Raw genomic sequence first — 15,553 nt, 5'->3', positions numbered from 1 at the left:
ACAGATGATTAGATTAGATTAGATTAGATTAGATTAGATTAGATAACAAGTGTTCAGTCAAATCAAAATTGAAAACTATACTGGGGTGCCTGGTGGCTCAGTGGGTTAAGCATCGGACTCTGGTCTTGGCTCAGGTCATGATCTCTGGGTCGTGAGATCTAGCCACACTTGGGGCTCTGTACTCAGTGGGGAATCTGGCTGAGGATTCTCTCTTTCCCTCTCCCTCTGCCCCTCTCCCCACTCGCACTCATTCTCTCTCTCTCTAAAAGAAATAAATCTTTAAAAATAAAATACTGTAGACTTGAGTGGCATTAGTATCATTTCTGGACTTTAGTTGGACTGTATCAAGATTAATAATCCCTTCAAAGAGTCAGTTATCCTTTCTCCACATTGGTTTCTGGAATTCTTTCCAATCTGTGACTTTCTGTTCCCCCATTTGGAAACTTTATTGATGGTTTTTCACCTCTTTCTTTCCTAGAGATTTTTATGTCCTCTTTTCTGTTTTCACTCTTTTCCCCTGCTCACAGCTTGCACTTCTTTTTCCTCTCCGTTTTCTCTCCTTGATACTACTCACTGTTGTCTCAATATTTGTTCTTGAGAAACTTACAGATCTCTGTATCCTTAATCCTTAATGCCCCTTCCAGGCCCCCTAGAATGTAGATTTAATTTTCCATATAAATTCTAAGTTAACACTTTCAAATATTTAGAAGTGCCTAACATATTTTTTCTACTACACTTTAGACACAGGCAAAGTGGTCTCTCTGTGTGTAGTGTCACCCCTCTTCCCAACTTATTATCATTTTGGGGATCCAGGCAAAACATAGAACTGATGAATTATTTCATCTAAATCATTGAGGTATCATTTAAAATTAACATCCATATTCTAATCTAATGGTTTTCAGTTGAGCTCAGTCTAACCGTTGTTACTATTAGCATTTAAAAATATAATGTAGTTACTCTCCAGCTTGGACCCCCAAAATGATAATTTTTTGAAGGGTCACAGCAGATCCAAATTCTAATTTCAGAACGAAAATTTTCATTTTTGTTTTGAAATCCTCAGAACTTTGCATATGTTTTGATTGACCTATTAACTAATGTAGTTGTTTGGGTTTAGTTTATTAAGACCCACCTCATTACTTGTTTCATAACATAATTATATAGTTCTAAAGCCCTAAAGGATCTGCTTTTATTTATTTTGCCATTTTAGGTGTTTCTATCTTACTATATCTATTGTTGGCATTCTCATTTCATTTAAAAATATTAATCTTATTTTGATAATCTTTTTAAAAATTGGCTCCAGGGATCCCTGGGTGGCGCAGCGGTTTAGCGCCTGCCTCTGGCCCAGGGCGTGATCCTGGAGACCCGGGATCGAATCCCACGTCAGGCTCCCGGTGCATGGAGCCTGCTTCTCCCTCTGCCTGTGTCTCTGCCTCTCTCTCTCTCTCTCTCTCTCTCTCTCTGTGACTATCATAAATAAATAAAAAAAATTTAAAAATTGGCTCCAATTTTTTTATTTTCCCATCTTAAAAATCATCTTAAATAAGAAGTAGTATCTATAGAACATGCTAACTCATTAAAGTATTTGTAATTTTACAAAGAACTTGATAAAGTTCTAAGGCTAATCTGAATTTTTATTTTACTTTATGTTTAATATGTGAGAAAATATCATTTGTGCCATTGGTTCATCATTTTATAAAATACCATGAATGATTTTACTTTTTATGGTTGGCTATAGGAATGTATAAAGAAGTAGGATTATAGTTTTCTTCTTATGTAGGCTTTTGCTTGTGAATAAGTCTAGGTCCTTATATTTCTTAAGCATGTAGCATACAAGGGCACACATGGCATTTTTATGCTCACATCAGTTGTAAAATTCGTTCAAACTAACAAAGGCAAGCTGATTGGAAGAGGTGTGGACAGTGAACAAAAGAGATAAGTACCATGTAGAGCTTGTATGGAGTGTGTGGTGTGGTATCATTTGTGGCCTGAAAGGTAGCTGAACATTTCCATTTGGTGTCAGTCCCTGGGGAAGGACGGGCTTTCATAATGGGGTGTGATCTGTACTCTTAGTGAGAGTGATTGACACTGAATGATTAAATAGAAGAGGAGAATAAATACCACTCCTCCCCTTTTAAGACTAAGTACATATCCACTGAATGCAAATCTTTTCAGCATGGAAGACAGTCTGATCTAATGATAGCACATATCCTAAAAGCTAGGAGAGGGAATTAACTGAGTAGATCAAAATGCAAGGAAACAAAAAATTATACAATCTCCTTAAACATAACTTTTAAAACCCAAATGTAGTGGTAAATGCACTTACAGAATATGATGGAAGACCCCATTTGTAAAAGTGGAATCCTGACATCAGGCCCTTAGTAACCGAGTGGGCAAAATGGATCCCTGGATTGGATAACACTGCGTGTACCACAGTGACTGATGAAATTGAGGTGTCCGCAGGAGAGCCTGGTCTATTACTGAAGGCTTTAACCTATTTTCTCCTCTTTGATGATGAGCTCCTGAGTGGATGTTATCCTCAAGGAAGTGAATTTAATTCAAAAGGAGATATTTTATAGATGGGCAAATTTAAGAATTCACTTAATCCGTTGTAGAAGAGAACTATGTGGGAAAACATTACGATAGGTAATGTGGTTGTATTTTTTCAAAGATGCCATTTTTGAGTGTGTTATTTGGGGGACTTGAATTTCAATCATTCATTGGTAATTTTTATTATTCTTTAATTTTGCATTATCTCTTAGAACACATGGCTGAAACAGTATTGAATCTGGATTGTAAAATTGTTTTCATTAATTTATTATGTTAAGGTATGTCATTGCACAATAAATAATCAGAAAAGCTGGTTTCTTGGTTCTTCCCTTAAATTTTTGAAAATATGATACATTCCTTTTACCTGGGATAAATGCTTGTTAATTATTGCAAAGAATAAAAGCCCATTTCATGAATCCACTATTCTAAAATCTTTAAGGTAATGCTGGTAATTGAAGAAATAGGCCATAGTTACCCTAGTTTCTGCCAGGTAAAAAAACAAAAAACAATAAAACACTGTTCATAACTTGACTCAGAAAATAGATTACTGCTCAGTAGGTTAATAGTAACTTAATTCATCTGTTTTTGAAAGAGATGGTAGTATAGAAGTTGTTAAGCTCTTATTCTCTCTCTCCCTCTTTCCTTCTCTCTCGTATACACATACAAATGTAATTAATTATCATTATTTTGTTGTCATTATAGTCTTTAGTTGATGCTCACAGTTACCAGTTCTGTGACATCTTTTTAAAAAATATTGTGACCTATTGTTTGTGCTTCGTATTAAGAATTATGGAGTCATAAATCTATTTTAAAGTAAATTTAAAATAGAAAGCTCCATAAAACATTTAATTTGGAGATCAAACAAAATCTGTACTCAACAGGTCGATTAAAACCTTTATTGTAAGTGTACAATATTATTTTCTCCCCTTTTTTTGAGTGTAAAATTTTCAAAGAAAATCTGACTGAAATTGAGCAAATATATCTTCCAAATAACTTGCTTGTTCGGCTTTTAGAAACTAAGATTTTTAAACATCTCATCCAAAGCCGTGCCCCCAATGTGCATTCAAATATTAATTAAGGATAGATTTATGTTTATTTTAATTTAAAAGAATTTACGCGACAGGAAAACTAATTTCTTACAGAGGGAAAAGAAAATTCTTCCCATCATTTAACTAGCATCAACCTTTATTAACCCAATCTAAGTATTTAGAGGCTTTCTTTTATAGCTTCTTCTGATTCAGATACTTACTGTATTGCTCTAAAATGACTTGGTAATTTGCCAGATATCAGTCACTATAAACATCTGACTCCTTGCATATCAAATTTCACTTCGTTACTTAACTGTACAAAGGAAAAAAATTCTTCCAGTTCAACTGGTTACCACAGTCAACATAATTAACACCCAAAGAAACGTTAAACAAATGAAATTTAATTTGGTCTATAATTTTCTCAATTGCCCAGTGCATTGGCAGTGCATATTATGTGCCAACAGCTTGTTTTCCTCAACGGACTTCTTTTTAAAGCGAGCTGGTTGGTGTTTTTGTTGAACATTGGCTGCCCTCTAGCGGACTACACTGTTCTCTTAAGAGAACCTGTCAAGTCAAAAAGAAAAGTCAATTTCTAGGTGGAAGTGACTAGTCTTCTTTGGTTTTGTACTCTTGTTTTTCATGGACTGTTGCATTCAGCACAGCCTAGCCTTATACCTTTGTTGGACCACGTTGGTGAAGACAGCCTTTGAGGCAACTTTGATTAAAAATAGCATTAGAGGGACCTCTGGCGGGGCTCAGGGGTTGGGCGCCTGCCTTGGCTCAGGTCATGATCCTGGGATCCGAGATCAAGTCCAGCATCAGGTCCCTGCAGGGAGCCTGCTTCTCCCTCTGCCTGTGTCTCTGCCTCTGTCTTTGTCTCTCTGTGTGTGTCTCATGAATAAATAAATAAAATCTTTAAAAACAAAATAGCATCAGACACTTCTAAAGAGAGCACGTTCAAATAGGCTGAACTCATTGACAGCTTGTCTGTTTCGGGGTTTCTGAAATTCATTCTAGATTTATGATGACCCACGCTCCCTGCTTCTAAGACGTGCCCATCCTCATTTTCATTTTTCTTGCTGCAGATGCTACAACTGCGGTGGCCTTGATCATCATGCTAAGGAATGTAGCCTACCTCCTCAGCCAAAGAAGTGCCATTACTGTCAGAGCATCGCGCACATGGTGGCAAACTGCCCACACCGAAGTGCCGCGCAGCCGCCGGCCAGTTCTCAGGGAAGACAGGAGGCCGAGCCCCAGCCGCCGTGCACCTCGGTGGCGCTGGCCCGGGAGCTGGGGGGGGTGCAGGGCTGCACCTCACCGCCCTTCCCCCCGGAGGCCAGGTTCGAGGTCTCAGAATGGCCGGGCAGGTCATCCCAAGACGCTTCCTCAGCAAGGGCATCTGCAGTGCCGGAGGAACCAAGCAAAAAGGGGCCTTCTGTTCAAAAAAGGAAAAAGACCTAACGCTTCCTCTTCAGTGGATCGCTTTCTTGCCCCGGTTGGGAAGTCTACCTCATGCAAGTACAGGGGAGCAGTATTTCACAGCAGCAGCTGACTTGGGATTTTTAAACTACTGTTAAGGAACTGTGAAATTTTTTGGGTTTTTTTTGTTTTTTGTTTTTTGTTTTTTTTTAAACAGACAAATCACTCTAAAGCAAATTACATTGGAGCAGGGTGTCATGTGTGATGTCCTTCCGAGGATGAAATACTCTGGGTATCTCTGTGTGCACGTGTGAGAGGGAGAGAGCCTGAGTCTGTGTGTGTAGGAGGATTTCCTGTAGGATTGTAGACATATATATATAAAGCGAATTTGTCTTTATATATGTGTGTATAGAGATAGAGGCACACACCCTCCCTCACAGAATTGGACATCCCCAAGAATTGCAAACCCATTTGAAGCATTTTTAGATGGTTTCAAAGATAACCCCTGGAGGTTTTTTTTCTATTTTTTTCCTTAAATTCCACTCCCTTTATATTACGTAAAAATAAAAACATGACTGTTACTTTTTGTGTGAACCAAAGGCTACTTAGATCTCAGAGCTGCCAATCATATGGTACTAAAGGTTTTAAGTCATCAGTTCTCCCAAGTTTGGGATTGCCTCTTTCTCTTGATTCTCTATAGAGTATTTTTCCCTACCCCCACCCCTTTGAAGGCAGTACCTTAACTCCACATGCCTCCCACTGCCATAAGCTTTTTTGAATCTGGGATACGTAACTCCAGAAGAGACAATGAATGTGTAATTTCTGTGCCGATATTTCAATGTTCTTAATTCATGCGTTTTGATTGTAAATTAGATGCCTATTAAGAAAAATGAAAGGGGAGGGCAGTGTTTAAATGTGTAGTGACTTGATTGTTACCAGCTCATCATAATCTTTTACACGTTGTGAAGTTTTTAAGGGATTGTGGCAACAGCAGCTTCCCTTGACGAAGTCAATCTGAACCATCGCTGTGAGCAGGGGCCTCCTTCTTTACTACTGAAGACTTTGGAGGAACACTCCAGTCGTTTGGTGTTTTTTTATTTTTTATTTTATTTTTTTGGCTGTTTTTCCCCCCGCCTAGTGAGTTATCTGACTTGTTTCAAAAACAAAACAGCACAGGTAAGAATAAAATACTGGGGTTGAGAATGAAAATGAAGTGGCCGTTCATAATCATCGCCCAATATGTGTACCCTGTGGGAGTATCCTGAAAAGTGCAGTGGCAGGTGGCAGGCAACTAGTGATGGGCCTGGGGCAGAGGTGCCGGGGCCTCTCCTACCAGAGAGCTAGGAGTATTTCATATACTAAGACTGATTTTTATGGAGGTTCCCTTCATTACTCATGCTGAAGTAACCTAAGTAGTGGTTTCAGATGGACATTCAGTAATGGGGTTCGAGCCGCTTCTCAGGTTGGTCCTCAGTTATGTGACTGACTAAACTGGCCTGGGACCAATAGGAGGATTGGTCCCATTAGGTTTCAGTCATTAAAAAAAATATATATATTGGTGTCCTCCTGGTTCTAGATGTTATGGGTAAATTTCTGAAACATCTCCAAGAAGGTACCAATTAGTGATAATGCTTAACATTGGCAATAAACAACGTTTTGTATGAGCCTGTTGGTGTAAGCTCAGATAATCAAAAAAAAAAAAAGAAAAAAGAATAGCATGAGTCAAATGAGACCTATTCTGCTGAGCAGCTTCTGCTCCTTCCCCAACTTGTCCTGCCCTGGGGGGTCTCAGGCAGTTCCTGGGGTTGCAGCAAGCAAGCCAGCGTTGTCGGGGAGGAAATGCCTCAGGCTGGGCCTCCAGTCCTTTATAGCTCAGCTTGGATTCCAGGACAGTGTTTGTGAGACTCTCCATGGTATATACTGACATATCCACGTGCTGTGATGCAAAGCGTACCTTTGACGATATTGAATGTGATATATAGCTGTAGAGAAGTACTTCCTTGCCTTATGTGAGGATTGTAAGCTTATTTAAATTATGTAGACAAATCAAAGTGGCATTGCTTAATTTTTAGCAGGCAGAATAAGCAGGTTAACAGTAAAAATGCAAAACATTAATAAGTCACTTTGAAAATCCAAACCAAAGTTCCTTGACCTTATAGACCTAGAAAATTATGGACTTGAGAATTGGACATTCCCTGTTTACATATAAAAAGTTCAGAGCTGAGATCATGGTTTTTTTTTTTTAAAAAAAAGCATTTTATAACTGGACCTTATGGGTGCAATTTAAAATCATTTTAAGCATCTTACCAGACTGAACTAATAGCACATACCAAACCTATCTTATGATTAAAAGCTGGGGTTTATTTTTTATATAAGAATATTATCACTATTACATAACATACTCAGGACAAAGAACTTTGCTCAGGGAACATACCATATAATGTTGTTGTTGTTTCTTTACAGAATAGTCTACAGTCCTGCTTACTCAAAACAAACCAAATAACTTAGACCTTTATATAAGTATTATGTACTGATGTTAGTAATAACTACCTCTGAGTTTGATCAAAATTTCCGAATTTCAGGTATCAGCTTTCCTATTTTTATTTCCCGTGAAAAGTACTCTAAAACAAAATTCCCAGACTCCTTGCATATGTGAATATTCTTGATGTGAGCACATGTCCATTTCCATGGGTGAAATACTCTGTTTACAGCAAAAGGCTACCTCATAGTTGATGCATAGCACACCTTTATGCTGCTCCAGCCTTACAGTGGCTGATAATTCTCTGGTACAGAACCTTTTAATCTATGTTATAGATAGCAATTCACAACTAAATGTTTCTAACAAACACTTGTGAATAATGACGCATCTCATTTAGTTAGTGAAGTCTCCAAGCATTTCTTTAAAGTTATCATGTATTTAATGTAAAGACTTATGGGCACCCTTCCACTTAAGCAAAACAAAACAGAGGCAATCTTGGAAATAGCTGCTTTGCCCAGAGGTCAAGGGCAGGAAGGGGTAGCAGGAGAAGAGGTGGTGTGTGAGTGTATTCCTGCTGGGCAAAAGTATAAAGGATGCCAATCTCCATTTTTGTGTCTGTGCTGCCCTGAGGCCAAGCATATTTCAGCATTCTTGCCCTAGGCACATAACTAACTAGCACTGGCTTGCCAAGGAGTGAACGTAGAGCAAACGTGCAATGCCATTTTTAGCTACTCGGGAGAAGGGTCTGTGTGTGAAGCATCCAGTTTACAGGGGTTACTACTAAAGGGTTGGGCAGGAGGTCTGTGAATTAGTTGCCCCTTGATCTCACCCCCCCATGTCAACACAAATGTAACTCCTAAGAAAGATGCGCTACCAGTCTCTTAGCCCCGGGAGCTATTCATTACTACATGGCAGATTATAGTAGAAACCTTTTTGTACTTGCATTTCTAGTCTTTACTAGAAGACTTTGGATGTATTTTTACAACTGAAACATTTTAAAAGATTTTTACCTGCTTATAACTTGGAAGTTTGGCGTGCAATGTAGGGAAGAAGATCAAAGAAACATCATGTTCTTAACATCGGTCCATCTATTATCGTAGGATGTTTTAATGCCAATATTTTAAAATACCCTGGCCCAGTTTTATTTTGCACCAGTATGGCTCCAAGTTACTGCTAGTTGTATTTAGTTTGTGAATAGAAGCCCATAAGTGTTAATAGACTTTGTAACATTCTCTGTAAGATGAATTATACAGGACATGGGAAATCTCATTAAGTCTTAAAGTTAATTTAAATTAATTTATCTGTTTTCTCTAAGAAATGTTTATCATAAAATATATATGTGTATTTCCCCTTTGGTTATAAAATTTGGGAAAGTGTGTATAAGTGCAGCTGCACTGACTTTAATTTTCTAGATGTCTTAATGAGATTTATTTGTTTTAGGGAAAGAACAACTCGTGGAGAGCATCAGGTTCTGTCTTACATAGCGGTCAGCAGCCTCTTTAAGATGTGGTGGTTGTGTGATCTGTGTCATAGTTGTCCAGTTAGAGTGAGAGGTTGACCTATGAGTCGTTCTTAAATCTTCTATTTGGAACAAAGCTGCGAAGTTAATGGTAAAGTACTGTACTGTGAGAAACTATTACAATATTTAATACATCTGTGGCTTAACACTTGTGTTACCAGCTTGAAAATGATGGTGTTTACTACCTCTTGAACTACTTAGTGTCTGTCAACCACTGGCACCCACCACCAAGCTGGCTTTAATTAGTATGTGTTGCTTTTTGGTATTAACAACTCTAACCATACTAGAGACCAAAGTGAACACTGATTTCTGTATGTCTTTAATATGGTGTTTTATCTAGTGTTTTTAAATTATCCTGTGTAGTATTTAGATTACCTCGTTGTCCATTTTGTTTACAAGTGAAAAAACAGAACACTTGAACTACGTGTTTTTAAAGGACAAAAAAGGAGTAGATGTTCGGAATGGCATTTCACTCATGTACAGTCATCTTGATGGACTAGAGTACTGTTTGCCTTTCTGCAGACCATGGATTTTATATTCTCATTTCATGCCTAATGTCTTATTCTGTCAATTATGGATATTTTGAGGTTTAAAAAATTACTTGATTGAAAAAATAAAACCTATAACGTTGGCATTTATGATGAGTTTTCGAGATTCTTCGTGATTTGTATGATCGTTCACTTACAAGAATGGATAAAAGGCCATTTGGGCAGTATCGACACCTATCTGAACATAAGTAGTTTTAACTTGACCTTCAGATATCAGTGATTATAAATATGGAACTTAGGACAATACAGGTGGTGAATAAATTCACTCCAAATACATGAGGAAAGGGGAGTCCTGTCCTCCAGGAACCATCCTACATTAGCTAACCTGGAGCATGCAAGTGTGTGAGTCAAGACACATGCTTCATGCGGTCGTGAAAAGTGGCCTGAAAACAAAAATGTTCAAAACTCCTTTGGAAAAACCATTTTAGAATTTTCCTACAATATTTTCAAAACCATTTTAGAATTTTCCTACAATATTTTCCTCATAATTTTAAAGTGTTTGAAAAGGACAATCAAAGCCGGGTTATACCAGTACCAAATATCTAAAATGTGAATGTAGATTTATCAACCTATGTATACAGTATTGGCGTACTATAAAAATAATTTGATAAAAAACTGTTGTGTTCTATAAATTGACCAGTCCGACAATTAAATTCATTTTCATTTGTGTTCTACAACTGGATGATTCCCTCTTCCTTTCTTTTTCTTTTTCGTTGGGTGTGTGTGTGGGTGTGTGTGTGTGTGGTGTCTACTCTGGCGCCTGCTTTTTCTTTTTTATTATGGTAAAAAGCACATAATTTACCGTAGCTGTTTTTTTAAAAAGATTTTGTTTATTCATGAGAGACACAGAGAGGCAGAGACAGGCAGAGGGAGAAGCAGGCCCCGTGCGGGGAGCCTGATGTGGGACTCGATCCCGGGACCCCAGGATCACGCCCTGAGCCAAAGGCTGATGCCCAGCCGCTGAGCCACCCAGCGTCCCCATAGCCATTTTTAAATGTGCAGTTCAGTAGTATTAAGTACTCCACCTTGTCGTGCAGCAGTGATTTTAGAATGTGAAGATCTCACAAATGCTCATGAGAGAGTGATTGCACAAATATTTCATTGATGGTTATTTGCTTCCTTGGATAATTATTATTTAAAAGAGCGTCTTTGTTATATAAGAAGCCTTGTACTTTACTATAAAGAATATGGAGAACCTTGAAAGAAAATTAAAAGAGTAGATAATCTTCACTGCTTGGAAATAACCAATGAACATTTTTTATCAATTTCAAATGTGGAAAACCTTTAGAAAAATGCATAATCCCATCACCTAGAAATAACCATTATCTTTTTAAGTTTTTTAACCAGTATCTTTTTAAGTTTCTTCTAATTTCCCAATAATATATAGATAGATTTTTAAAATAAAATTAGGGTTTATTAACTATGATTAGGAACTTAACACTTTCCCATTAACATCATTAAGTGGTGTGCCCTATCAATAAAAATCCTTCAAAAACCAATGTTTTTGATAATTGCATGTGTGGTTTGAGGAAATAAGACTCCAGTGGAGCAGGAGGGATGGGCTTGGTTTGGATGGTGAAGGAAGAGAGTCTGAGACAGAAGAAACAGCAAAAACAAAAAACCCGGGAGTCAAGGCTAAGCCGTTCCATGTTCAGTCAACCAGCAAAGAGATGAACTTGGTGGTACTGATGATGACAAAAGGATTTTATGAGTGTGTTGGAGGCCAACCCGGGTAGCCAGGAATTTAAGGGGCCACCAGCTAGCTCTGAGAAAGGAGAAGCAGAGGAGGTGAGCACCCCACTTACCCCCAGCTTTTCCCTTAAGGGCACTTTCCTGTTTCCTGAGGTACCACAGAATGATAAAGCCTCAAAGGGAAGCGGCATTCTTGAGCTGAGGAAACAAACTCAGGACTTGCTGGAACAACAGAAAAGGGAGAGACAAATTCCAGGGAGGAAGGATCCCAGAAACGGGATTTCCCAAAATCTTCATACAGATTCAAGTCATTGAATAAGAAGACTCAGTAGAAAGAAAACAGCCGCTGATGAGATGAGGGCCACAAAGTAGGATGAGAAAGAGGTGCCTAGAGAGTAAAATTTAAAGAAGTGCTGGAGTTCCAGGGTGGTCCCTTGCCCGAAGCACCTCCTTTGTCTCACCTGGGCCTCTGGCTGGGCTAACGGAGTGAATGGTGCTTTCCTCCCCCATCCCCCGCTGGAGGAAGAGATTGAATTTCAAGCATCAGAGTTAACTGGGCCTTGGTAGATACCCGGGCTGGGCTCGGTGTCTGGATTTCAGAAAGGCTAACCTCTAGGAATGAAGATGATGCCCGAAGAGTACAGATCCTACACTAGGAGAAGGGCAAAGCTGAAGTAGATCAGCCCTAATAAAGGCTCAAAGTAACCCTGGATGGGACAAAGGTGATAGCTGGTACACCTACCTACCTAGTGAAAGAAGACAACCCTCCTTGGAAGAAGATATCCAGAGCTGCTAGAATTTTCCATCGACAATGTCCAACATCCAATTTGAAAGTGTGAAGCATGCAAATGAGTAGGACCAGTTGGCTGGACACAAAGGAAAACCACAGACCTCAAAACAAAGGTGACAAAGCTAGTGCAAATATTCTACAAGGATTTTATTTTATTTATTTTTTATTCTTTTTTATTTTTTCTACAAGGATTTTAAAAATGGTAAATAGAGAAGACATAAAAGTCAAATTTTAGAACCAAAAAGCAGAGTAACTGACAATAAGAATTCAACAGATGAATGTGACAGCAGGTTAAAAGCAACAACAAATGACTGAAGACAGTATCCAGATCGATGGACAGAAAAATTTTAATGGAGCAACCTACATGAAATCAAGCTTCAGGAGGTTTTGGGGGCGCTTGGGTGCCTCAGTTGGTTAAGTGTTTGCCTTCAGCTCAGGTCTTGATCCCAGGGTCTTGGGATCGAGCCCCACATCGGGCTTCCTGCTCAGGGGGGAGCCTGCTTCTCCCTCTCTCTCTCTCTTTTTTTTTTTTTTGGTAAAGATTTTTAAAATTTATTTATTCATGAGAGACTCAGAGAGGCAGAGACATAGCAGCCTCCCTCTCCTTCTGCCTGCTGCTCCACCTGTGTGTGCTCTCTGTGTCGAATAAATAAAATCTTTTTTCTAAAAAAAAAAAAAAATTACAGAGATTTTAAAAATAGCAACACAGTAATACCACTTCTTTGAAATGGTTATGAAGAGAATAAACGCACTGCAGCAAGCCGGAAAGGTAAGAATTAATTTTTCAAGATGAAAAAAAATTAGCTTCTTTTGTTTGCTGTTTTATTTTATAATGGGGAAGCTCCCAACTTAGAAATAATGTGGAAAAGATGTATGTTAAAATTATTACAATTATTATAAAGTTGCTTCCTGAACAAAATTATGTTACTCTAGTCTTGCCTCCCAACTTTCTTGCTAAAATGGTAGCTAGAAGCCCTGTTGGACTTCTGCTCTTTGCTTTTATCCTTGAAGGAGATATTTCCCAATCTGTCATTGTGGGTTTGAAACCTAGTGAATCTGACGATAAAACAGGCAGAAGAAAGTCAAGATTGACTGTGACACCAGGGAAAAGCAGCCCTTTGCTTCAATACCTTAATAGCTTCCTCCTGTGACTTTGTCATTTACTCTTAAGGATATAAGTACACACTTGAAGGCAGAGGGAATCCAATGGGGAGAGAGAGGTGGAAGGTTCTAGAAGACTGCCTAAGAATGGAACCACTGGGACGCCTGGGGGGCTCAGTGGTTGGACGTCTCTGCCTTTGGCTCAGGGCATGATCCCAAGGTCCTGGGATCAAGTCCCGCAGCGGGCTCCCCGCGAGGAGCCTGCTTCTCCTTCTGCCTATGCCTCTCATGAATAAATAAATAAAATCTTAAAAAAAAAAAAAAAAGAAAAGAAAGGAACTAGTTTCACGAAAATGTGGGGAAAAGGACCTCTCACCACTTTCTTTTGCCGTTTTGGAAGGCTCTAAATGACCATTGCATTGGCGCCGGGGGTGGGGGGCTCACCCAGATAATTTTGCTATGATAATTGAGCTCCCTAGACCATCACTGAGCAGCTGTGGCTTCAGGTGATGGGAATATTTATAAATGCTTAAAAATACACAAGCATTTTAGGCTGGTGCACCCACACGCTCACTTGGAGAAGTGTGGTTCACTGCATTTGTCCTCTCCCGAGGAGTTACGCTGGGGAAACAAATGAATGAGAGCTAGGAGACAAGCCACCTGAAGTACAGGAGTCCAGGGTGCTTCTGTGGTTGACACTTGTTTTCCTTTTTTTTTGTAACAAAAAAACAGAATGATAGAAAGCCCCAGAATCCTAGGCTTTCCTTGTGTGTACACAGAGAGCTACTTCGTCCTACTGACCCCAGTTGTCACCTCTTACATAAGCTTTTTGTGCGAACCTTCATATGAAGCTTTTGCTTCGGAGGCTACTAAATAAAAAGAAAAATTGCTTATGCTCCGATCTATCATTTTGTGGTAGATTCTGCTCCTGTCTTCTCATTATTCTCTTGAAATTGATTTTTTTTTTCCTCTCAAAAACTGGGTCCCGTTGTCTGTTTTACTCTCTAGAAGCAATAGAAATAAATTTTATTTATTTATTTATTTATTTATTCATTCATTCATTCATTCATTCATTCATTCATGAGAGACAGAGAGAGGCAGAGACATAGAGGGAGAAGCAGGCTCCCTGCAGGGAGCCCGATGTGGGACTCGATCCCAGGACCCCAAGATCACGCCCTGGGCTGAAGGCAGATGCTCAACCCCTGAGCCACCCAGACACCCCGAAACAATAGAAATTTAAAGGAAAACCTTTTACTGCTACTCCAATTTATTTTGTCATCCTCAATTTAGAAATCAACATGTGTTACCCTTTATAATCCTCCCCCCAACACACACACACACACTTTCTGAAGTGGTTTTAGGTATCTGGAAAATGGTCAATGTTTCGTAAAACAAGATTTCTGCTCTAGAAGTTTCCTACCTAGGATACGTGTGCGTACTTTGTTTCTAAAATTAATCAACGTTTCTTGAAGATGCTATTTTCTGAAGGACAAGGACCTCCGTTTCTATTGAATTTCGAAGCTGCTTAGCATCTGTAGCTACTTGCCTGCTCCAGGTTTAAAATGTCTTTATAGGTACCAACACCAACCTCGGCGGTGTTGCTGGTACCCCCATGTGACGTGGTTAGTTTTGCTCTTTTGTCCAGACAACTGGACTCCCCCCCCCCCCCAATGTTACAGTAGCAGCAATGCTGCAAACTCCGAGCACAAGGGAAAACAGCTTAAGAATCAAACCACGTTTACATCTGAATTGGTTCAAGTAGATGTCTTATTGATGTGTGGTCCTTTATTACTGCTTTTCTTCTATTATTGTGTTTTCTTCTTAGAAGTGTGGCCTCACTGCTAGCGCGTCAGGTATTTCAAGTTCTATTTATCACTTATTTCATGTAGATCATCGTGTCACACATTCAGTCCATTACAGTTACCTCTACACTGGCTCTTCAACTTCCCCCTTTTGCTTTGTGAAATTAATTCTGTACAGATAGTTTTCCTTTGCTAGTCCAGGTATTTCTGTAGCTAGTCCTGTGTTAATGTTGCTTTTGCCACGCACCCAAACCAATCCATTAAAAACAACAATTAGAATCTAATTACGACCACCATTAACTTTCTCAAGGTGGAAAATTTGAAAAACACGAAGGAGGGCCTGAAATGTGAGGAGCTGTTGTTGAAGCGACCTGGAGGTGTGTCGCGGCCTACTCCGTCTCCCTAGGTCGGTGTTTTCCTTTTGTTTGTAAATTCTGTATGACATTCATAAACTGGTGGGACACCTCAGACTGCCAGGGAAGATCTAACATAGAGCAGAGTGGTTGGAAGAGACCCTGGAATATCATTTGGCCAATATTCTAGATGAAGAGAATCCACCAGATTAACCCTGGTGGTTATTCTCCAAGCCTGCCACAGATTCAGCATGTTCCACTAGAACCGCGTCACA

The 15,553-nt window shown here is 39.2% G+C and overlaps 1 protein-coding gene across 6 annotated transcripts in view; it reads left to right on the top strand.

The window, feature by feature from the left end:
• Positions 1 to 9,630, top strand: part of LIN28B (lin-28 RNA binding posttranscriptional regulator B) — a 136,221-nt gene extending 126,591 nt beyond the window's left edge. For all 6 annotated transcript variants that reach the window (XM_077902941.1, XM_077902946.1, XM_077902944.1 and 3 more), the window contains one exon: positions 4,661 to 9,630. In XM_077902941.1, coding sequence (XP_077759067.1) covers positions 4,661 to 5,036 — 376 coding nt within the window. In that variant the 3' untranslated portion in view covers positions 5,037 to 9,630. The remainder of the gene's footprint in view (positions 1 to 4,660) is intronic.
• Positions 9,631 to 15,553: the final 5,923 nt, after the last annotated feature.

This window comes from Canis aureus, chromosome 7 (genome assembly GCF_053574225.1).
Source record: "Canis aureus isolate CA01 chromosome 7, VMU_Caureus_v.1.0, whole genome shotgun sequence".
In the NCBI taxonomy this organism is placed as follows: Eukaryota; Metazoa; Chordata; class Mammalia; order Carnivora; family Canidae; genus Canis; species Canis aureus.
The sequence above is the reverse complement of the archived record's forward strand: the minus strand, read 5'-3'. Positions and strand labels throughout refer to the sequence as shown.